At 39.8% G+C, this 25399-nt stretch overlaps 1 protein-coding gene across 1 annotated transcript in view; it reads left to right on the forward strand.

Moving 5' to 3' along the window:
- Positions 1-1281: 1281 nt before the first annotated feature.
- Positions 1282-25399, forward strand: part of TMTC4 (transmembrane O-mannosyltransferase targeting cadherins 4) — a 53941-nt gene continuing 29823 nt past the window's right edge. Inside the window, exons 1-5 of the mRNA XM_083820643.1 lie at positions 1282-1393; positions 3252-3467; positions 8663-8778; positions 10813-11029; positions 14794-14881. Of these exons, the coding sequence (XP_083676769.1) occupies positions 3306-3467; positions 8663-8778; positions 10813-11029; positions 14794-14881 (583 nt within the window). The 5' untranslated portion in view covers positions 1282-1393; positions 3252-3305. The remainder of the gene's footprint in view (positions 1394-3251; positions 3468-8662; positions 8779-10812; positions 11030-14793; positions 14882-25399) is intronic.

Genomic DNA, 25399 nt, shown 5'->3' on the forward strand with positions numbered 1-25399 from the left:
GTTAGTCCAGTGAGGCAAAGCTCAACCTTGACTCACAGAATCCTCCACATATTTGTATACACTTAAATTAAAAGAAATTCCTACATATACACAAGTTTAAGCACGAACCAAAATTTAGTTTACTCTGCTGGAATTTATAGAAGACAGAAGAATGAATGTATGAGACTGCCCTTCCTAACTAAGGATTTTTTTTTCTAAATTGGGCCCCTCTCTTCTGAGTTGGGGCCCTTCCATTAGTAAAGGCCAGAGATTTAAAACGTGTAAATATTGTGAACTCAACAAGACTGTTGGGTTTGGAAAGACTGGGAAGATAATTGACAAGAATTTGAATTGCTAATCCTTATTTGCATTAGTCTGGGGGGCTTAAGTTGGATCAGTAAGGAAACTTGACAGTCATCAGCCAGTACTTCCTCATCATAACTAATGTAGTGTGGCAAACCAGCTGCTTTCAGGAAGTAGTATAAATCTCATCACTTTTTATTCTAGGAGCAGAAAACCTAGAAAACATACTGTTAGGGGTTATCTCACGTTTTATATTGCATTTATAAGGCAGCCTGGCCAAAAAGCCATAAAGACGTCTTCCATCTCTGCCATTTTATGATTCTAAATTTATGGTTCTAAATTAGAGGATATGAAGCTTAGAGATTGTGCCCCCCTATATCACTAAATCGAGGACGAAGGCAGAAAGGACAAGCTCAGTTTCGTCTTTAAGGCACGACTGACGGTCTTGGAGTGTTTATGGGTTGATTTGAGCCCCAGTAACAAAGGGAGCAGAAGTTTCTGTGAGCTTTGTGTGGTGGACAACATACTTTGCGACAGCTTGTTGGCATTTTCCTACCACTTCCACACCCAGGAGCACCTCAGGTGCTTTGCGGTGGCTCCCGAGCGCGGCTGCGTTACGGACTAGCACCTCGCAAGTGAAGAGTTTCACGTACAGACTTTAACAGCACAGCCTGGGAATTGCGCTGGTTCAGCTGCTGCTGCCCCCCAGGCAGCTCAGCCGGACGTGTGGCGGCAGCGGGTTACGGGCGACAACCGCCACCGCCCCCCCGCAGCAGCGCTAACGGCCGCCCTAACGGCCAGCCCGCCAGGTGAGCGGGACGGCGACCGCCCGGAGCCGAGGGGGGCGCTCCGCCAGCCCCGCTCCCTCACCCCGCCCCCTCGCCGCGTCACCGCCACCCCCCGCCTCCGCCGCCAATGAGCGGGCGGGGCTGCCCCGAGGGGGCGGGGCGAAGGAGGGGCGGGGCGGCGAGGCGACCAATGGGCCGCGGCGGGCGGGACCAAAAGGCGAAGCGGCGGCGGCCGCGGCCCCTCCCCCGGCGGCCGGAGCGGCGGGCGCTCCCCGCGAGGGGAGTTGGGCGGCGGGCGCCGCGCGGGCTCCGGCTCCTCACAGGTAACGGCGGGCGGGGACCCCGACCCCAACCCCGCGACCCCAGTACCCCGGACCCCGTCCCCGCCGGGGGGGGCTCGCCCTTTCCCCCTCTAAGCGGCCGGAGCGCCGGCGGAGCTGGACGGGACAAGGGGACGCGACACCCGTGAAGGGCCGTTGGGGCCGTTAAGGACCGTTGGGGCCGTTAGGACCGTTGGGGATGCGGGGCCCCGGGGAGCCCCCTCCCTGCCTGGGCGAGCAGCGGACCCCCCCCCCCCCCGAAGCCCCCTTTCTGGGGGGGGGGTTCGCGGCAGGGAGCCCCCCGGGCGGGGGCTGAGGGGAAACTTTGCGGGGGAAATGGGGTGAGGGCAGGGGCACGTTGTGACCGGGGGCTGGTCCCTCTGGCAGCGCGGTGCGCTTCCCTCTGGTTAACCCTCTTGTTCTCAGCCTTTTCTTCTGCCGACGACCTCAGGGCACACGGGTGGGTTAGTGGAAGCACAGAGGTGGGTTGCTCTGGGAGGAGGTTTTGCTCTTCTTTTGCTCCTAAAGTGGCTGCCCCGCTAAGGAGCTCCGCTCTTGCTCAGCTCTCCCAGCTCCGTGTGCCTGGCGCCGAGCTGGGGAGCGCTGCTGCTGGTCCTCGCAACTAAAGGGCCGCTGGTGGCACAGGGAGTCCAGCCTGCCCGTGGGCGTGTGTGTGTGGGGACAGAAAGCTGCCAAGCGATTGTCTTTTCAGCCCTGATGGTCGAGTCTGTTCGGAAAGCCGGGTAGCTGGAGCTTTTTCCTTGGTTAGAACGTTAAATGCAATATATTCAGGTGTGCAGCAGTAAAGCCGGTATAAAAGAGCCAGCAAATAAGAAGAAAGTTAATAAGTTAAGCTTTGGACTCTAGAAATTGTGAGGCTGGGCTCCGGTATGTGCCTGTCATTCATGGAGCTTGCAAATAGAAACTTCATGTGCTCCTGTTATTACTGTAGTTTCCCGTTTGTAACGTCCCCCCCTGCCATTTACAGCAGCACTCGGTAATAAAACCACTCTCAGTACTGTGGGAGCAGCAGAAAGCAGAGGCAGCGTAGCCACCCAGGCTGGCTTTGGAGCATCAGATGACACCCTGCTGAGTAAAGGTGGCTCGCGGGTAAACTTCCAGTCTTGGTACCTTCACACTGATACTCCGCTCAGTGCTGTCGGGTTGTGTGGTCGCTCTCATCTACCTCAACAACTATATGTGTTTGATGACAGTAGTGGAATTAAGCCTGTGCTGCACTGGATGTGTGCAGAATGATGTAGTAAATGTTCCTTTGAGCCCTAATTATATGATACTTGTTGTCTCATTGTTTGAATTGCTGAGATTTAGGGCCCAGTCATCTCCTTGTGATGTCTGTATGTATTCCCAGTATGGGCTATATGTAAGACTAGATCCCTTAACTCAATGGACTTGGCTTGAGTTGAGTTCTTTTTGCAATTGCTTATGGTTTGTGGTTTTTTTTCCACTCACTGTAAGGAAATTACAGTGCTTATCATTCTCTTAAGAATTTTGTAAATGCTCCACAGTCCCTGTTATGCCCTATATGTTACACTTGAAAAGAATAGTAAGAAACAGATAAAAGTGACTTGCTCACCATTTTAGAATTTATCTGTGCCAGAGCTTTTGCTTAGAATCTCAGAATTTCTTGGCTTTTATCTCTGTGTATAGACCGTGAGAAATTGTGTCTTTCTTCCAAATTTGAAGTACGAAATTATGTTTTGGTATGTTCTGGTAATTATGAAACACAGTGAAATAAAGATATTTGGTTGATTGAAATTTCATTTTCTTCTTCTGACCTGCCATGTTGTTATCATTTTTTTAGTCAAACGTAAAACTGTGCATTTCTGTATATTCCTTTCAGATTTGCAACCAACATAATGCTGAAGCTCCCAAATTGGAACAAGCGTTTCACAGAATGGCACAAGCAGAACCTAATCTGGACCATGACATATCATGGGTTCTCCTTCCGTCATACTGGGCTAAAATCGTTGTGGGATTAATTTCCTTCCTCTGTTTTGCTAACAGTTATGATGGAGATTTTGTCTTTGATGATTCTGAGGCCATCATCAATAATAAGGTTTGTCTCTTTTGTTTTGTTGTTTTCTTTCCATTTGACTTAAATGGTAATAGGAAAAGAAATAATGACAACAATTTAAGTAGGCCCAAAATATTCATCCTAATGGAAAACTTCCTTCTGATATTCCCTTTTTTGAATTTTATTTTTGTTTGTTTTTCAAGTAAGCCTTGTTTACAGTTGACAAACAAACTGTGCAGAAGTGTTCCACAGAAAAACCAGAAGCATGAGTAAGCTTATAAAAAGTCTTATTCCTAAAGATGTTTGAATAACTTGACCTGGGTTCTAAGGCATAAGCAAAAGAGGGAAGAAATTAATCAGTTTTTTCTCCCCTTAGAATATGTTACCTTTAATTTTTTTCCAAGTCAAATACTGTGCTGGACAAGTCTTGCTATATGGTCAAGGGGAAGGGATCCATTTTGTTAAACCAAATGGACTTTGTCTGCTTGTCATCTAAGAAAGCATCGTCCAGGGTTGCAGTGAATTTAGATGTGATGTTTAATAACACTTATTCACAGGGTACCTGAATATCAAGACTGCCTACAGATCTAATTTTATGCTCATTTCTAAGTAAGAGTATGCTGTAGATTTTCTAATATCCATTGATAGTAATAAGAGAAATTTCCATTATTCCGTCACAGTGACAGATGAATAAAGTGTATGAATAAACTGGTTGCAAGATCACTAAGTGGCTGTAGGGTGCAGGGGTTCTCCAGCTGTGGTTTAAACCATAAAAAAGTCATAAGAGCAAGGAAAGCTGCTTTTCCCTGTGCTCCTTCTGCAGTTAATATTCCTGTGGTGGCAGTGTTTTTTGAAATAGGGGCAGGATGTTTTAGTGCTCTTTTTTAAAACTGATCGTAGATAAAGCAAACAATTCTTGAAATACTTAGAAATTAACATGCAACCCTAACAAACCTCTAGTCACGATTCTTTTCACTTTTACTTTGAGAAGCTGAGTGTCATCAATCGTTGAGACCCTTCGTAAAATCACATGTAGCAGTTAGTGGGCCTGTGGTCATGAGTGCGTCATGGTGTTGCACAGCAGCTCTTACGCTGTTCTGGAAGGTACTTGTGACAGGTTTGGAAAGAGAAGCACAGACTAAAATGAGTCATCCTCATCTGTTGATTCTGTTTTCCTGATGCTATGGGAATAGAGGGAGGATAATTTACAGAGACTCGTACATCTAGAAGAATACAGTTCATGTTTTTTGACCTTGCACAAAATTTAGAGGCAACTTAACTGCAATGTGCATTTAAGAACTTCACAGAATTACTGTTTACTCAGACAAATTTATATTTTGATTGTGTAAGTCTTCGTGCCTTGAGTTGTAAATGGATGGGGGAAAATATATCTGTCAAATTGGAAATAAATCTCAAAGCTCCTACAAGAATACTATCAACAAATTAACAACCTACAGTGACTTTATTTTTGGCATTATATTTTAAATTACCCAGCTCCTAGGAATGTTTCATTCTGCAAAGTTTCATTTTGGGACACAATTATAATATTTTAATTTCCTAAAAGCACAAACAAAAGACTGATGGTGAAACAAGGCAGGTTGGTTTGTTCTTGTAGAATTTCCACACTTGTAATCTTTCTCCATTTCTTCCACTTTTTACGTTTTGAAATGTTTCAGTTTATCTATGCAACACAACAACCTGCACCAGGATTATAGCTGTTGGCAATGCTGAGAAATTCATCCAATTGCTTAAATAGATTAATTCTTACCTAGTCTGTATGTTGAAAAAAAAATCGTGAGGTTTACTCTATTTTTCATATCAAAATCTTCCAATATCCCTCGGAAATTAAATGAGATTTTGTTGACAGTACCATTTTAACATGGGTCAAATAAATATAGGGAAATAACAAAATCCACAAGAAAAATGCAGAGACAATGAGCATTTAATTGTGAGAAAGAGCATGTAGCAAAGACAGGGGTTATTGGAAAAAAAGATACGATATTTTGTTCCTGCTCAATAGGAAAGGCAGCAGGTAAAATAATTTTGTAGATTTACTGAACATTACCTTATCAGTATTTTCTTGGGTACCACACACCAACCTTTTTGTTAATTTACTAGCTCCCTCAAACCCAATCTTTGATTTATTTTTTTTTTAAACAAAAGATACACTGTTAGTTGACCCCGTGCTTACCATGTTGTGGAACAGTCTGATATTAGATAATAATCCCGATAAATGGGGTACGAGGCTTTTTCCAAGTTTTTTCATTTTACGTAGCATTATTTTAAGTGGTACACAACGGTGGTTTTTTGTCTTCATTTATTTGCTTACTTGGCAAGTCAAACAGTTGTATTAAGACAAACTTTCAGATACGATGTGTCTTTTTGCATAAGCCTAAGAAAATAAGAAAAACCTGACCTTTCTTCAGGTATTGAACCCTGCTTTGTGTCGGCTGCTGCTAATCAAATGTTTAGAGATTCTTTGCTATGTACTTTGATACGTATGATAGAGAAAATCATACCTAACTTTTAAACAGTTGTGACTCTTAGAGCAAACAATTGCTTTTTTAGGGTAAGTCCACTGTGTCACAAAATTGATGTAAATAACTTTCTCTAACAAAAGTTAGGTACATGAACAATCATAGAATCATAGAAAGGCTCTGGTTGAAAGGGACCTTTAAGATCACCCAGTTCCAACCCCCCTGCCATAGGCAGGGGCACCTCCCACCAGACCGGGTTGCCCAGGGCCTCATCTAACCTGGTCTTGAACACCTCCAGGGATGGGGCATCTACAGCCTCTCTGGGCAACAAGATACATGACTGAAGCTTTCTGAGTCAGAAGGAAGCATAATCTAATCACTAAATCGTTCCAGGTATTCAGCTTTTCCTGTATCCTGCCCGCTGAAGACAAAAGAAGACTGATTCAAGATGAATGGGAAATCTAGCCTTACTCAACTCGAATATTTCCAATCTCGTGTTATTACAGTTATCTGTGACATAGAGCACATACTTTTAAAACTGTGCTACTTCCTTTAAAAAAAAAAAAGAATAAAATTTCTTTCATAGTCCATTCCTTAGGCAAATGTGCATAAGGAACAGTGCTGGGACAACAGTCTGAGGGCTACACTGCCACCACCAAATCCCCCTTGCAGAGTACAAAGGCTGCAATATGTGCTGGTGTACAACCCGGTCCCAATTGCCCCGGTGAAAGCAGGCCATGTTGATTGATTTAGTGGACTGCTGATGAGGTTCACTCCTTCCCTGAGAGTCAGATTGTCACCTTGAGGGTTTGTGCATACCAGTGAGGAATGGAACAGGAATTTAGGTGCCGAAGGCCAAAATTGCAGTCCTGGGAGCAAAAATAGCTAAGAAATTCTTAGCTGTCACTCTACAGTGCAAACATCTGTGAAGGACTAAAGAAGTTTTGCACCTTGATAATTCTTAGACCAAAATAGGATCCACTTTGTCTTGATTTCTTGGGATTTTCTGTGAGAATGCTTTAATTCACATCTGCAGCATGGGACTTTTCAAAGACTACCATGTTATCTTTGCTCTTTTCTGCATATTTATTAGTAACCTATTAGAGAATGCTTCTCTTCGCTTCTCTTCGTTTGAGAGTAGGTTGCAAGATTTTTAGCCTACATTCACTTCCTAGTTGTTTTTGAACTTCTTATCTAATACTGGCCGAATTTGATCAAGTGATAGAAATAAATATTTTTCTGTGTTTTTGGAGGGATAGAAGACAATGTATTGAGAGAGAAGCAAGAAAAACTCGGTTATTTTAAGTTCAGTTTAGCAGTGACCAGGCAGTGTGGCCCCAACACTTGGGTGTACATTGGGACTAGCAGTGGTATACGTTGGTTCTTGCCTTTGTGGCAGACCAGAAATCCTACCTAAGGGTAAGGTGGAAAGTACTGGACACCACAGGAGGCTTTCAAGATACAGTAGGGGCAAGTGGGATGGTAGCAGTGTTTGAGAGGAACTGTAGTTAGTGAGGCAAGGTTATTACAATGGGGCAGTCCTGTATGGAGATGGAAATGTAGAATAAGTGAGACATAGCACACCAGGCTTTGTAAGCCATGTCAGGGCTTCAACAACCTGATTTATCTGCTTAGTGTTGTTTGGATTGGTTGTTTGGACTGTTTTGATTTGTTGGTCTGTTTAAGAAAAAAATAGGGAGAGAAGGTGGGGGTAGACTAACTTGGGTCTGAATGCAGGTATAATACCATACGAAAGCTGTTCATTAGCTGGTACAATTTTGTTCATAGATTCTGCCTTAAGTGTATTTAACCTTCGCATTTGCTCTAGTATGAATTGGTACTTATTAGAATTTTCCCCAGGGAAGCAAGAGAATAGGGGGTGGGTAAGATAAATATGTTAGATTGAGCTTCCCAGCTTGCTCTCAAAGAAAACTGAGGATGCTACAAAATCAATTTATTTGGAAAGGTGGCTTCCTTATTTTTTTCCTCTCCAAAGTGTGTGTTTTCCATTCAATAGTCAGGTTATTTGGATTTTTCCATTATCAGCATGGTTTGAAGATAAAAGGAAAGAGTATACTTATCCTTTGCAGTGTTACTTTTTTTTTATAGGCCCTGACCCCACCCCAAATTAACATAATTCATTCCCTTTTTTAATCTTCTGCTATTAATCTTTTAGAACAGTATGCAGAAGAATTTGCTTCTTGCTTTCTTGTATTAAGGATTAAAAAAAAAAATAACTATTTAAATAGTGTTCTGTGCAAAGTAAGGCTTCAGAAAGGGCTAATTGTTGTTTTCTATATTTAGTCTCCTTGCTTTCTTGCTTTCACTAATAGTTGACCTTCTGGCACTGGTAGAAAAATAGCTATTTGTGACAATTTGTACTTCTACTTTGGCCTCTTTTGCAAGATAACCTAGACCTAAAATCAAAGATGTTTTACAAAACTATTACGTAAAGGTTCTTTTATGTGCATTATATCTCAGTTATTGCACCAGATTATCAATTGATACGAAATTTAGTAGAACTATGAGTATTTATGTAGTTATGCCTACTTACAGAATCCAAGCATCGTGACCTTCATGATGACAGGCATCCAAAATTTGACCTTCATTGAAAACTTGGGTGCCTCATCAATGTCAGTAGTGAGCCAACAAAACATCATTATGTCTGTGGTAACATGAGCTTGTATTAGCTATAACTTGATTGTGCTATAGCTGCTTTGAACCAAACTGAAATGTTAAGAATCTGATGTTTTATTTCAGGACCTCAGGGCAGAAACCCCACTTGGTGACCTGTGGCATCATGACTTTTGGGGTAGCAAACTCAGCAGCAATACCAGTCATAAGTCGTATCGACCACTGACTGTCCTGACTTTCAGGTGAGACTTGTCATTTAGCTCCAGGTCTGAAGTTTTTTAACACATATTGGCTTGATTGATTTTAGGGAGGAGGAAACAAGGAAAGGGAAAGAGGGGGAAAGGGGAGAGACAAGGAAAGGGAAAGAGGGGGAAAGGGGAGAGACAGAGTGTCTGGAGGGAGTTGGCTGCTTTTCTTGAAACTGATTACCTTAATCTCAAATAGAGTTTTAATTTTCAAATTGTTTCTTTCTTGAAGTATGTGTTATTTTGACATTTTGTGTTTCCTTTTAGAAATGGTGTTTTGTTTACCTTGGTACTAGGAGCAATATGGTTGAGGTCACATATTGATGAGGTCACATCATCAAGGAACTGGATGTGCGTTGCCTCTGCTTAGTCGTGCTGCCACTTATGCTGCTGCTGTTTTTTTCTGTTCTCTGCTTTGCTAGTGACCTGTTGAATAATTATTTTTTATATAAACAGTTTCAATCCAATGTGGCCTTTTGCTACTAGGTCACTGAATAGTTTCCCCCCTGATATTTTTGCTTGAAGTGAGTGTCTGAGAAAAAGATGCTTAGCTAATGTCTACTGCTTGCCTAAATCCTTATACAAAAAACATGTGGCAACGGGGCATAGTAATGCAGAGAACATTTGAGAACTCTGCCATAAGCTTCTTTACTTTCCCCATACAGCCCTGTGTTGTGGGACCCGTTGCTACAGAATGTGGAGCTGGCACCGGTTATGCAATTGTGTCCAGTCTAAGGCAGACACTAAGTGATTGGGGAATAAGTATTCCTGTGCTTTCTCCTCAAATTCAAGCAAAAGTTTGGACTCGAGTTCAGTGTTAGAGTTTTAAGTACTTAGCATAATGGATTTCACAGTCTTGTTGGGGTTTCTTCGCATTGTCACAGAGGAAAATATATGACTGAAGAGAATGTGTCAGTGTCTTAAACCTACTAAAGCTTTCAGTGCATTACACAAGCACATGCTTTCCTTTCTTTTCAAGGTCTCTGTGGTACATTCCATCTTCAGTAATATTCTGGTTAGTTTAAAGAGAGAACTGGTTTACAGTCATTGCTACGTCTGAAAATACAGACAAGCATGTGGAGATGGTCCATAAAATGCTATTTTTTACAAGTACTAGCTTCCTTCATTCCCCAAGGTCTAATTTTTGTGTGTGTCACGTTTATAACAAGTTAGGTATTTTTAATAGATTTCACTAAGTCAGATGCAGACTGGCCAAATGAAGTATATAAAATCCACTACCCTACTTAAGTGTCTGTATATCTCACCTAGTGATAAAAGCACACAAAAATAACAAGGTGCTTCTCCCTCTGCATTTTGTCTCAAAGTTCCTATCTTGAACAGGGTCTTAGACTGAATTTTCATTTACACTTCTTTTTGGTTCAGATACTTGCAGGACACCTGTCTCTAGCCAGTGTCACAGATTAGTTACTAAGACTTGCTACCTGGCTACTTTCTGGGTTGATGCTGGATTGTACCCGGTTGGTTTCCACATCATCAGTCCAAATGCGAGGACATTTCTTCTGCTAAAATATCAGTGGAAATCTTAGTTTCTGTGCATATCGGTTCCCTCACTACATGGATTTATTTAAAATAATTCCATCAATTTGCTTGTGGACACAATGTCTCTTAAGCCCAAGGTATCCCCCACCAGGCTGGGTGGTTTATTTGAGGGGCACTGTTGCATTGCAACATTGAAGTCATGTTTCTGGCCAAAAGCCAGATCTAACTTACCATGGGTATGATTAATACAGTAGTATTAACGTATGTCTTTGGAGACAATAGGTATTATGCTAAATATGGTATCCCATGTGAATACATTTGAGTAAAGATCAGGATGGTGTTTCTAGCCTGCTGTGGTGGTGAAGTGGTAATACTATGCGTGCTGGGGGTTGCTTTTATTTTTCAGCCTTTGGGGGTTCTTTTTTGTTTGTTTCTAATATGATCTTTTAATCGAGTTTGGTTGGGTTTTCTGTTTGCATATCTCTAATTATTTATGCAATTCTTAACCTTAATGCTTTTGTTTGTATACAGAATTAATTACCTTTTTGCTGGAGGCTTCTACCCAGTTGGTTTCCATGTCATCAATATAATACTGCATTGTGTTATCTCCGTGCTGATGGTTGATGTGTTCTCAATATTATTGGGTGGGCTGCAATTCACTAATAAAGGAAGAAGGCTAAACCTGGCTCCAAAGACCTCTCTTCTAGCTGCTTTGCTGTTTGCTGTGCATCCAGTACACACCGAATGTGTAAGTACTGAATACTTGGCTCTTAAAATTCATATCCTAGAAGTTCTTGATCGTCCTGACTAATTAATTCTGACATAGCCTTTTACTCTACACATTGCTTATATATATATTCTTAATGCTTCTCTCGGTACTTGTCTTATGAGAACAATCAAATATAGTTAGTGCTTCCAAAACCTTCTAACTCTACAGGGCTGGACCTTACTAAGGAAGATAAATTAAATCATTTAGGTATGATAACTAAAGAAGAATAGCTGTAAACTACACTGTTTTCCTAATTACTGGAGTAAGAATTCATTACTAGGAACACTAGTACATGAGCAGCCACAAAGAATGATAAACTGAATGCAAATGTTTAACCACTTTTCAATCCCATTTGCTTCGATAAAAGGCAGGGAATTAAAAAAATGGACTAGGGGTATTATACAAACTCTGTATGTGACTATTAGAATACTTTTGTCTAGTTTTGAATCCATGCTGCAAGGAGGACACTGGAAGAAAATGGAGAGGGCTCAGAAGAGCTGTGAAAATGATTAAAGGATTGGAAATCAACCCATGTCATGAGAGATCAATTTCCGTGGGTTTATATTTTTAATATGAAGGAGAAGATTAAAGGACTTTTTTTAATTACAGCCTCTAATTGCGTACACAAGGAACAGAAATCTAATAGTAGTGGGCCCTTTAATAATGCAGAAAAAAGCATAACAGTGGCTGGAAGTTGAAGCTGTAAAGATCCTGAATAGAAATGTGGCATGTGCATAGCAGCCAATTAAAATAGCTGACCAAAGATCAAGTTGTTGTGTGGAAATTCTAGTGAAGAGGATATGGTTTTCTTAAAAAGCTCTTTTGCAATCATAGCTAAGAACGTTTTATGGCCTTATGCTGGTGGACTTGCTGGATTTGGTTCCTGACTGCTTCATGTCTTATAGTTATGAATACATGACATAGAGAGTAATAGCAATGCAGGATGATATTTTTTTGATTTTTTTTTTTGGTTTGGAGAGGCTAAGCTACTGGAAAAGTACTCGCTTCTAGTACTATAATTGAACACTGAATTCTCAGTGCACCTTATTCTATATATATGGTGCTGATTTTTCACTGACAATAAGCCATGTTGTGGTTTTTTTTGGCCCTTTTTCATTCCCTTTGTACATGATTGACGGGGAAGAGGTTACAGAAAGCTATGCCTCTCAGCTAACTAGGGATATTGCGTGTACCGGACACCTAGAGATAGTGGAAAGCTCTGTATTTGCAGATTCTGAGGTTTAACCTCACTTTATTTGACAGTGTAGCTAAAACACCCTGCAATTTGTTCTCTGGTGTTTGCTTGCCTGCAGAGTAGCTTCTTTGTTAGAGCACCTTATGTTAGTCAGACAGGTTCGTGGTATGTGTTCTCCAAAACCAGTTTTAGATGTCAAAATGAAGTAAAACAAGTCCTCGGTGCTTTTGATGTTTTGACATGTAAAGTGAAATCTCACTTGAGTCTTATCTGGCATCTTGCTATCGACTCCTTTTTTAATATCCATAATTTTATTCTTCATTCCATTTGGCTCTAAAAATATATTTAAATTAGCAGGCAGCTTGTTGTTGAGACCCTGGTCATGTCAAATAAATCACAAGTGGTGTGGTCTGTCTGCTATGTGAGCTTTGAAGACTTGCATACACTTTGGGCAGACATTGGAAGAAGAGGAAAAAAGTAGCATGCTTAGGTAACATGTCTCTTCTAAGATCCAGGAGCTGACAGAGGCTTGTAATCATTTACACGGTGAATGATAAATCTTGTTGCACGGTAACAATCATGATACTGCTATGGTTCTAGCATGAATGCGTGTCAGGCAGCATCTTAAAGAGCATTCCTCATCATTTGAGAGCTGTGAGTTTTAGGTACAATGACATTCTGGTTTTGAAATGAGATGACATATTTTGACATAGAATTGTGAGGAATCTGTCTGTTTGCTGCTTTAGTTTTTGGTATGTGCAGCACAAAACAAACTGTCATGTAAAACATCTTGAAAAGTTAAGTGCGTTCAGAAGCTATGTAATAAAAACATCTGTCATTTTCATTTTTCTACATACAAGTAAACACTGCTGTGTCACTGTTCTCTATTTTAAGAGATGTTTATTCTGTGTAGCATTTGATGGATGAAAGACCTAAGATTATGCCTGATGCTAATTTAAAACTGTATTTTTCTGTTTACCTGTTAGCAGTGATTATACACCTGATTCTATATCAGAGATGAGAATATTGTACATTTGGAGTCATCTGAGGCCATATGTGTGTTATTAGCCCCTTAATCTTTGTTATAACAAGTTAGCATTTATTTTCAAAATTGCCTCATCTCGCCAATACTATCTCGTTAGTTGAGAGCAGCTTCTGAAACAGAATGGCACTTCATTGTTGTCACCTTTCAAAGTACTTCATAGCTATTTAATTGATTCTTATAACTCCTCTACAATGTAGAAGAAGCAGAGAAGTTATCTGGATAAATTAAGAAGTTTTTCTGAACTCAGTTTAGGTATCCAGGAGTTTCTCCTTTATGGCGCTCAACTGGGGCTGAGGGTAAAGCAGGAAAGAGCTGCTTCCGTGGATTTAATCCTATTCTTATATCTCTACATTTTACTTTCTACCTCTGAAGTTCTTTAGAAACATCTGTTCCCTCATGTCAGACTGACCAAAAAACAAAACAAAGCATCTTTTCTGAAACGAGGGTTAGCAGGTGCTTTTAAACTAAGTGCAGATACAGTTCCCTTTTTACTTACCTCTCTTGCCCACAAAATGGGACAACTGGCGTAGTACACAAGAATCAAAGTTTCTGCTTTTGTGCCTGAATCATTACAAACAAAAAAACTGTAGCTGTCCTGCTTTGCTTCTGAAAGGCCTCTGTGTACAGCTTCTCCAGGAAACATGGAACTCAGAGCTTCAGTAAGTAGACCAAGTCTGAAAACAAAGGAGTATTTCCAAGTTCCTTGCTCTGGATGTACATTCTGGTAAAGTCCCAACATCTGGACCTATACAGTCCCCTGCCACCCTCCTGTGCCATGATTCACACAGTAAGTTCATGGCGTATTCTGACATTTGTGTAAGTGAGGAATGAAGATCCGAGAATGTGTCATGGTGTGCCTCAGCAAGTTATTGTAAATACATTTTAATGGCTTGAACCAATGCTTGTTGATGGTCCTGAGAATGCGCTTCATTTAAATAGTTTGGCACAGATCCAGAATACAAAGGTCCCGGAATGAGCTTCTGATTTTCCTATGTTACTACAGCTTCCGTTAGAACAAGATGCAGTTGGAGGTAGCTCTAATGTCATCAAGTAATATAACACAAAAAAACTGCTGGAGGGAGGCATTTCAGCAGGCTGGAAGTTATTTGTTCATTCTGAGTGTTTAGACAGCAATTTGAAGGCTGCCTTATATTCTGAAACTAGACGGTCTTGATTTGTGTTTCAACAGTTCTCAATTTTGCAGGGATTTGTAATGTTTGCAAAGAATTCTACTGAAAGGCAATGTAACCCAAAAATCTGATGAAATGGGACAGAGTCTATATTTTCTTAAATTGTCCTTTCTTGTTTTTTAAAATAGCAGTTGTTCATAAATTAAAGCTAAATTCTTTACTCAGCTAATCCTAAGCAATAAAAAAAAACCTACAGTGATAATTTTACGCATTCACGTTGTGTGTATATATATATATGTATATGTGTATCTTAACCTCAGATTTTCTGAGAATAAAATCTGGTAATCGTAATTTTTTTCTTTTTCTTTTTAAGGTTGCAGGGATTGTTGGCAGAGCAGACTTACTATGTGCCCTGTTCTTTCTGTTGTCATTCCTTGGCTACTGTAAAGCATTTAGAGAAAGTAAGCATTATGTTTGCACCTTTAATTTTGTATTATATGTTTTATCTGCATTCATGCATTTCAGTTAAGTGTAGCAAAACCGAAAATGTCAGCTGTTGTGGATTGAATCTATTAATGTTTATACAGTCTGAAAATATAAAGAAATCTGCTCTAGCAGGTATTTAATTTTAGAAGAGCTAGAAGGGTATGTTGTCCCTAATTCCTGTTAAACACTAAGAATTTATTTCAAGGAAAATATGTTTTGTACTAGGCTTATTTGTTAAATGGTTTGTTGTTTAGGAGCATAAAGAAATATTTTAATAAGTATTTTAGAAAGAAATCAGACCCGTGAATTTATTTTCTTAAATGTTTTAATATACTTTATGCCATTGTGTTGGGATGGCCTAAATGGGAATGAATTTTAGAAACCTTACTAGTAATTTTTTTAATAAACAGTAAAGATTGGTATGAGTAAGCCCTCTAAATCCCTGCAATATGCAAGTGCTGGCATATACATGTTGAATATAGTATTATTCATAGAGTTTTTGTAAGGTAACTGTATTATTTTAACATGGAAAGTTCTTTCTTAGATGTTTGTCTCAAATGAGCTTTTAGATCTGTTGTATCATTTGATCTGAATGCAGCTTGGCAGTTGAAATACTGTTATGGAGAAATTATCGTGGGAGTCTATTAAATAAGTACACAAGAATACATCAATTCACAGCTACAAAAACCTGTACAGAATATGCAGTCTGGTATCTGAATGTGTTCTACCACAGGAAATAGGGGAATCATTCGGTGAACCCATGAAGAACTGTGCTGTGAAGAGCTTTGTGTGATATCAGTTCAATAGGCATGGCCTATGACGTTTAACCACAGTTGGCAATTATTTAGATTAACAACGCAATCACGGAAATGCAGAGCTTAGTGTAGCCTGAGGGGGGTGAGTTGGTGCACAGAGAGCTCTAAGATGTTGTGAATAACTCCTGTTAATTGAGCTTAGACTGTTTAGATCCACTGTGCTTATTTCTACACTTGATATCATAAGTTTAAGTTAAACTGGGTCACTTCAAATTATATTTGTAGTAATTCCTGTTCACTTCTGATTATTTTTTCCATTCCTTTTCTTTGAGTGGATTTCCTTTCTGTCAACTGAACTAGTAATGTCTTGATGAAAATTGGCCCTGGGACCTTGCTTGCTCATTAATTCTTTTCTCACCTATTTTAATGGTTATGATTGTGCTTTGGATGTTTCTTCTGTCAGCACCAAATTAAATTAGACAAATTAAAATATTGGCTATGTGCTTTCCAGTTTGTTGATAGAGGTAGGCCTGTATGGCTGGGGTAATTATCTTTGTTTGAACAACTCAAGAGCCAAGTTGTTAGGAGGACCACTGGAGACTCAAAAAGGAATGTGTTTGTTTTGGTATGGAGGATATCTCAGGAACGATTAAGAATGTGATGTGTACTCTAATAAAGAGATATCCTGCTTTTAAAACTTGTAAAGGCTAGTCTGATAGCTTTTAGAAGTCAGCGTAATTTTAAGTGGTCTTGTACTAAAGTTCTTGTCATTGATACAGAAAAAAGAAGATGTTATGAAGTCAAGATACGAAGCAGCACACAGTATTTTTTTTTTTGCATTGGATGCTATCGCATAGTAGCATCAGAACTGTCTGTTAAGCAGATTTGCTATGGAGAACTATGGTCTGCCAGCATAATTGTGTCTTTTGTCCTTCAGATCAGTTTTCAATGTTTACTGTTGCCTTCACTACTTGGTTTTTCCTCAGCGACTTCTGAAAGGAGTTTCGACTTTCTTTGTATTGAAGAATTTGTATACAAGTTAGATAATTGTGTCTCTTCCAACAGCTGCTTCATTTTGGGTAGATTGGTGACAATTTCAGGTTCTTGCATGTATCTGGCATCTTCTAAACGAGAGAATGAAAACTTGTCTTCATCCAGCACTGTGGAGAGCACTAATAAGGTCTTAAGCAGATCTTGCACAGAGCCTAAAGGGAGGAGCCCAAGCTTCAGATTACTTCTTTCCTCTGAACCTTATGTGATTTGCTACAGGCCAATGAGGGGTGTGCCACACAACAGATGTTTGGGTCAAGTTTTCAGGTCAGAATGGTTCTTGTCTGAAAACTGACTTTGAAATGTCTGGGAAGTTTCATTGCTCATCCTAGACATGTCTTCCTAAATATGAAAAACATTAATTTGTAAACAGAGGTACGTGAGATTGTCTCCACCAGCAGTTTCCCCACAAGCTCGATCTCCAGCCTCATAAGCCAGCTGCATTTCACCTTGTATCTGTTATGTATGTGAGTTTTCTCAGGCTTTATTTTTAAGTTTCCCTACTTTGTGACCTTCACCAGCTAACTTGGGCAAGCAACTTGAAAGCCTTTTCTCCCTGCTCTTTCTGTGTAGTCACTGGAAGGAGATAGGCTTATTTCAATGGTCACTGAGAGGGTGGGAGCTCATCTTAGGAATTTGTAGTCACCTTCTGGAGGTACCTGAATCTCTAAGTTGGATAGAAGCTTAGGAAGACCAGGCTTGTTACTTTGGGTAGCTGCAAAAATGGAGCAACCTAGGTTTCCTTCTATCATAGGTTATAGAGATATTTAGGTCAGAAGAAAACTCTGGAGGTCATCTCTGGTCTGATCTGACAGCTTAAAGCAAGGCTACTTTATAGATCAGGTTGTTCGAAGCATTAGACAGGTGGGTGGTAAAAATCTTCGAGGCAATTCACAGCCCCACTAGGCAACCTGTTCTAGTGTTTAACTGCCCTCCTGAGAAGAATTTTTTTCCCTTTATGTTCAGTTGCATTTTACTTTGCTGGGCCTTGTGATTGCTGCATCATTTCCTTTCTCGGGGCACTTCAGAGAAGTCTGTCATCCCTATAACTTTCCTTCGAATAGTAAGACTGAAGTTGGATGCTTCTCAGCCTTCTCCTCTAGGGCAGGAGGATGGGGGAACCAATTCCCTCAGGTTCTTTTCCTATTTTGTACTCTCCTAACCATCTTAGGGGTTATTTGCTGGACTTCCAACTTATTGATGTGTTTCTTGAATTGGGCACAACAGTGCTTCTGATGTGGCCTCACAAGAGCTGAATACAAGGAACAACAACTTTCCCTCACCCCCAGGGTATGCTGCAGGTCGTATAGCCCTGTGTACATTTAACCTTCTTCATTGCCATGCTGCCAACTCTTCTTCAGCTTGCTGTCAGCCAGGAATTCCAGCTCCTATTCTGCAGAGCTGCTGCCTAGGCAGTTCCCAAGCTGGTCTGCTGTGTGCTGCTGTCTTTGAATTTCACAAGGCCTCTGTCAGCCCCCTCCACTAGCTTGTTTCAGTCCCTCCAAATGGCAGTCCTGTTCTTCACTGTACCCACGTATCTTGCTGAACCCCACCGACAGTTTTACTTTCTATCGTTATGATCTCTCTTTTTTCATTTGAGCAGGGAGATTGGCCCAACCCATCAGGCACCGGTATGGACGGTAGTGTCTGTATAGTAAAGGCTGTAGGAAAAGGTAACCACGTATGAGGAAGTAGCTGTAGGAGAGTATGACTTTTCAGTGGTTTTATTGTATTAAAGCAAGCGTGAAGCTTTACTCTTGGATGCCTCCATTTTGATGGTATGAATATCCTTATTTTGTTAACAATTCTTCTAGTCATTCAAAAATAATAGGATGAATAAGGAGTAAAGACTTTTTTATCTGAGTTTAGCTGAGTTTGGATGTGCACGGATTGAGGGAGTCACAGCAGAAACCCTCTTAGTGCCAAATGGAAGCTGTTGTCACTTCGAGTATCGATGAAGAGCAAGCATTTTAAAAATATGCATGTGCAGTTTAAGGAACAGACTTAAACAATGTCCGCTAAGATGTAACAAAGAAAAAAATATCATTTCTTCTCTCAGAATTCAAAATGTTTTCCTTCTACTGGCAAAGTCATCGTTATCCACTAGACTCAGAAAGTCTGCAGTACTGCCAGGGCACATTGATAGTGCTAGTCCAAGTTAACAGTTGTTACTTCATCACTTTCAAGGTCCAACTGAGATGGTAATTTATCTTTGTGCAATAGTCTTAGTAAGAAGGAGGGGGAGAAAACAACCAGAAAACCTTCCGTGCGTTCCACTGCATCAGGCTTTTGTTTCTAATCATACATAGCGGCTCTGTGAGGATCCCCCAGAAAAATAGGATCTAGCAGCTTGTTACACCATCCTATTTCCTTTTGTTCTGCTAGATTTGTATATATTAAAGGCAAGTGTAACCCTAAATTCTGGGTAAACTGCCTGTGCCCTTGTTTCTGGATTTGGCTGTGACATGTATATAGCAGTTAGGTGACCAGCTTTTTACAGGCAGGAGGAGAACTATCAAAGGTGTTTTCTTTTAATTGTTATTAAACAATTATTGTTATTAAAAACCATGATAGCATGGCTCTTCTGGTATACTTAAAAGAAGGTATAACTCTAAACCATTCGGGATTTTTGGACTGTACTTGTATTGTCTTTAGAATACAGTTAACAAAACATGTTTGACATTGTTTTGCATTTAATGATTAACTTTGAATGTCATAGTAAAACAATCATTGAAAAGGCTGAGTTCATGCTGCTGATACAGTTATGTCCTCAGTAACATAAACTCTTCTGTCTCCAGCAGCATCCTAATGTTAAATACATAGGATATCTTAAGTCTTTCATAAAGAACCTGACTGTTCTTGCAGCAAGGCAATGTGAGATTTGTGTCCAGCAGAGTTCCAGAAATCTGTTTCACTAGGATAGATATAGTAATTGAAATGTCATCCTTGAAGTCTTCTCTAACAGCGATAAAAGACATAGAAGAGAGGCTTTTTAGTGTTTGTTTTCACCTATTGTCTAAGTGAATAGATGTAAGATTTTTATTTTTATTTTGTTTGTCTTGAGAGTGAGGACACACAAAATGTCTGAAGAGTATTTGGGGGATACTGTGGGGAAGTATAAATAATACTGAAAGCAAGTAGGAGATTAGAAAGGTAGAAGTTGCCAGACTGGAAAATTTCCAAAGGAAAATGATTTTTGTGAAGCTCAAGACACACTGCAGTTTGCCTGTCTGATGTGGTTTATTCGTGGCTTTGATGGATTTTTGGGCAGACAGTTTCTTTTAGCCAGAATCCGTAGCATTTTATCTTTTTTTTTTCAAAGAGTATCAGCGTTTAACGTACTATATAGGTTATAATTATGTTTTACTGAAGTTCTAAAATTCTCTCACTTTTTTCTTACATAGAGTTTTTAATGTTACCAGAACTCTGGTAGGATAACATTTATATTTGCAAGGAACTAATCTGTTGTTCTCATTCTGTCCGGCTGTTTTAAAAACACATCTGTGGGGACAGATCCACTGCATAGGCATTGGAGACAGCAAGAGCTGACAACTGTTTAGGTATGTTCTGAAGGGAATTGTGGGTTATTAACTTTGTTGAATTTTAATGCAGTATCTCTGGGAATTAATAAGGACTTTTAAAACTGCTGGAGTATTCATTTTGCCTTCCTTTGTCTTCAGCCTTGACAGTGATCCAGTTGCGTGTATTTGCCAACTGCATTGGTGATCTGAGTAATGTAAAATGTTGAGTTTGATATTTGCTTCATGTGAGTAATACTTGGCATGGATCTTAAATAGGGGAACAACTGTGTGCTCATATGCTATGACTTCTAAAAATGACTTTGTACTTGGTTGTGTGTTTGTTTTGTTCTGTTCTTTGTAGTCTTCCATTAATCATCTGCTAGTTCATTGCTAATATAATGAAACATGCAAAGTAGACTGTAGCAATAAGTTTTGTGAATAGTGGAGGTTTTCCTTTAGTTTGGAAATGTGTAAGTCTTCTATGTGAAAGACAGTACTGTTCAGATAAGGGGGAGTTTGTTAGCTATTTTGCAATCGATCAAGAGGTATTTACTACTCATGGAATCATTAAGGTTGGAAAAAACCTCCAAGATCATCTGGTCCAACCGTCCCGCTACCACCAATGTCACCCACTGAACCATGTCCTTAAGCACCACGTCCAACCTTTCCTTCAACATGCCCAGGGACGGTGACTCCACCACCTCCCTGGGCAACCCGTCCCAATGCCTGACTGCTCTTTCTGAGAAGAAATGTCTCCTCATTTCCAACCTGAACCTACCCTGGTGCAACTTGAGCCCATTCCCTCTAGTCCTATCACTGGTTACCTGTGAGAAAAGGCCGACCCCCAGCTCCCCACACCTTCCTTTCAGGTACCTGTAGAGAGCAATGAGGTCTCCCCTGAGCCTCCTCTTCTCCAGACTAAACAACTGTTAAACATTTGGGCCCTGATTTTTTTTCAAGTGTGTGCCCAACTGTTCATGTTTGAATGCATTGGGAGGGCAGAGTTGCATGTGGAAAATATATCCTTTTATTCTTTTAGTGGGCAAATGAGAAACCATAACTTTTTTTTGTAGAATTAGCACTAAATTTTGTTTGTCCATGATAGTATAATTTAGGGTTAGATGATCACTCTACTGTAGCCTCTATGTAATGAGTTTGAGGTACTTGGTGATGTTTAGGAACGCCATTTGCTATTGTAGTTTCATTATTAAGTGAAATGCTGAGCTGCGCTGCAGTAGTATGTACATTCGGAGAATTGGAGACACACAGGGAGATCTCAGGCTTAAGTTAACTCTAACAATGGATTCTTGCTTTATCTTCTAAGGCTAGGGAATTCTTCCTGCTCTTTATAGCAATGCACTTAAACATGCTTAAATGACTTCTTGAACTGCTCCAAGTTTTCACCTGGTTACACCCTAAGATGCTCAGTTGGCTTTGAGGGAGGAAGTGCTGAATGCCTAAATGTCTGACTTGATAATTATTGTTCTGAAGTGGTTGCTATGTTTTGTTTTGCTGTTGCTAGCTTGACTTTAAAGTAAAACTAAGCTTGGTACTCTATAAACATGTAGTATTTTTCTTCATATCCTGAACTTACTAGGAATTTGTATTCATTGACTTGTGGATTTAGGACAATGTGAGATAAGGTCTCTCAAAAGAAGGAGGATTAGCATCTAGGAAGGCAGGGTTGAGGGGTACCACAGTAAGCATATTGCTCATAAATTTAGGATCAGTTGACTCCACACTGTAAAACACTTTCCTAGAGCAATTCTGCAAACATAGTGCTTGTACTTGAGTCCAGCAGCCTGCGTGGAGGAGCCCTCAAGGCTTCTTCATGTCTTACACAGGTATTTCTTTGGATCCCCTTGACTTTCAGACTTAACGTACTGGTGAAGTGGGGTCATTGAAACACCCTTTTTTGTTGGTATAGAAACAGTGTATTTTTCCAGCTTAAAAAAAAAAAAAGGCAAGTACTCTGTTTATTTGGCGTGCTCACAGTCTTGTCCATCTGTTAGAGTGGCACAATGCCCACTCACAATATGGTGTACCAGTTTCAACTAGGTGCAGGTGCCAACCAAAGATTGGTTTCATTTTCTAACACAAGATTTTTCTGGTGGGAAGCAGTGCCGTATTAGAGAATGTGCTTTGTTAGACTGATTACTTCTGTTGGCATGTGTGTATCTTATAATAATAATTAGCACTTATGTAGTGCTTTACATTTTCAAATCACTGTTAAAAATTGCTTGAAGACATTGCTGAATGCCAGTCTTTTGTATCTATTTTTCAGTCCTAGTTTAGTACCAAGATTTCTGCAGTGAGGATATGGGGGGTATTTGTGCATATTGACCCAGGCAAAAGCACAAGATAAAATATTCCTTAATTAAAATTTTCTTTATTTGAAGTTTAATCACAAACTGATAAATTTTTATAATATTACAGTTCTATGTATGACTGTATTGACTTTTTGAGACTGCAAAAGAAAATAAAGGAACTGAGGTTATGGTTTTGGGAAGGAGATCGTGATGCTTGTTTCTCATCTTTTAATGAATGTATCTATGGAATTGTGGGGTTTTTTTGTTGTTGTTCTTTACCATCTTTTACTGTATTTGAGGGTTCCTACATAAGCTTGGCTACACTTTACATGCTGAGACATTTCTGGCATCTGAGACTTGAGATGTTCACAACACAAGTCAGTTTCTGTACAACTTTGAACGTGTGCCTATTGAATAGCATTTGATTATGACTAGTGTAATAAATAATAAATTGAAAGGAATAAAATTATAATTGAAATTATAATTATAAACAATAAATTGAAAGGAAGACCCAGTCCAGAATGTATTTTCCCATTTTGCGCAGTGGCCTAGAGTCTTCGTGTAGTTTTACAACTGTTACTTTTATCCATTCTATAATTTCATCCATCCCCTATTATTTCTTGCTTATTTCACACTGTCTCCAGTGGCATTCTCATGCCTTCCTGTAGTCAAGGTTTACAGGTTTGCTCTCATCCAGAAAGCCCTCTTTGCTCTCCAAGTCAAAAAACTATACTTAATTTGATTTAAGTAGCTGTAATATGTCTTTGGAAAACAACTAATCATATCCTTTTGTTTTGGAGACTCATCTAGAAAATACTTTGTGTATTTTTTTTCTGGACAATTTCAACCAGTCAGCTTGGCTTTGATGCTTTAGCTTTACTTTTCCTATCTCTTTTACCTTTCAGTAGTAGACATGCAGGCATGATGGGGTTTTTTGGTTGTTTGTTTTTAACTCCAAGCTTCTGGAATTTCATGCATTTTGCATGATGTCTCAGAGGTAACAGTTGAGATTACTCTGTGGTGTATAGGACCTGTTGGAGTAAATGTAATCAATTGCTGTAATTTAAAACAGATTAACTTCCCTGTAAATTCTGTGTTGTTGTTGTTCACTGTTCTGCTTCTATTCTTGCTCCTTTCCTGATGATGTTGTGTAAGCCATCTAATTGCAACTGACCTCTTTGTGAAAAATGAAGCAAAAAGGCACAGAACACTATTTTCTTGGCAATGTCCATTTTCTTTCTCATTGAGTATTGGAATAACTCCTCTTTTACATAAATTGCCTTTTCTCCTTTTATGATGCGGCTTTTATGAATTTCATGCTGTATGAGTGCGCTATTGTTATACTTGTCCTTGATAATTTGAACTTTCTTTTCTCCCTGTTGCTTCTCACACTGCAAGTTATCAAAGCATTTGTGAATCACTGTGCTGGTGTCTCTTTGCTGTATATACTTCCTACCAACTTCCATGTTAACATAGTCTTTATTTGTGCTCAGACATCCCAGCTTCTCTCCTCCAGAATTTGATTGTGGGAAGAAGAACCCTCTCACCTGAAGAAAGTATACTTCAGTAAACTCAGTGAAGTCCATTGACTTTGTTCAATGTTCTCCCTTTCACGCTTACTAGGAATGAGTGATTGTTATTTTGTCATCACAGTCAATTAGCTTGCCTTCTATCTTCACCTCCTGCCAACTAGTTTCTTTCTACCTTATATAAAAAAAAAAAAAGACGGATTTCAAAAACTGGATGAGCGGTCTTGTGTTGCAGGCAGTCTGAAGAGTTGAAGATCTTCAAGGGATGTATTTAGGACAGATTCCTTATTCTTAGCAAAGCTTATATAAAGAATTTTGAAGCCCCGTTCTCCATGAACTGTGTGCGTATTGCAACCCTGAAAACCCTCAGCTCTGTATATGTGATGTGAATTAGTTTCCTCATTGCTTTTTTTTTAGTTACAACTAAAACCTCTTTAGTTTAGCCATTATATATTTTGTATTTCCATGTTTTGTTTTGGTATTGGAAGGTGTATGACTTCTTTCCTTCAGGAGCCTTTCTTTTCAGTTTATAACATCTGCACCTCCAATGTTAACTCTGTCCTCACCTACAAGGAAATAATTTGGGATGGAGGGAGAAGGAACAAATGCCCACTAGATTTTATTGCAATGAATTTCAAACATCTTAATATTCACTTTGTTGAAGCTTTAAGTCTTCGGTAAGAAACGAGTGCTTCTAAAACTTGTTCCTGTTCTTCAAATCTTCTGCTGTCTTCTACAAAAGAAGTGCTCTGCCTCAAAATGAGAGAAGAAGCCAATGAACCAACGTCAGTAGATCCTCAGACACTTGTGATGGTTCGTATCTTACTTGTCAACAACTTGAGTTAGTATGCTAATTTCCCTTTATCATCAGTGAAAAGCAATAGCTGCTTCTCTGAACTGCATTTAAGTAGGTGACTAGATCCCTAAAGGGTTCTCCTTCTTTCAACCAGTTAGAAAGGAAGCCTCATGTTCTGTTCTGTTCTATTCCGTTCTGTTCTCTTCAGCTCTATTCTCAGGTGCCTCCTTCTGGTGAAATAAATCTTACTTCTTCCATTTGCCCTCTGCGTAGACGATTATTGCAGTTCTGTTTAAGTGCTGAGGGTCCAACCTGCAGTAGGAAAGAACTGCTCTAGAGATCAAGGAGAATAAAAAAGGGGTTCAGTCGATGAATATAGAGTTCAACTTTTGTTTTTTTTTTTCACATGGCAAATGATTCTTGTGATGCCTGTAGAGCTCATGTTGCTTGAATCAAGAAACTCTCTCTGAATGAGCTGAGTGTTTCCCTCTGTTGCTTGCACCTGTGGAGTAGAGGTTGTGACAGACATGTTT

This window comes from Anser anser (assembly GCF_964211835.1).
Source record: "Anser anser genome assembly, chromosome: 1".
NCBI lineage: Eukaryota > Metazoa > Chordata > Aves > Anseriformes > Anatidae > Anser > Anser anser.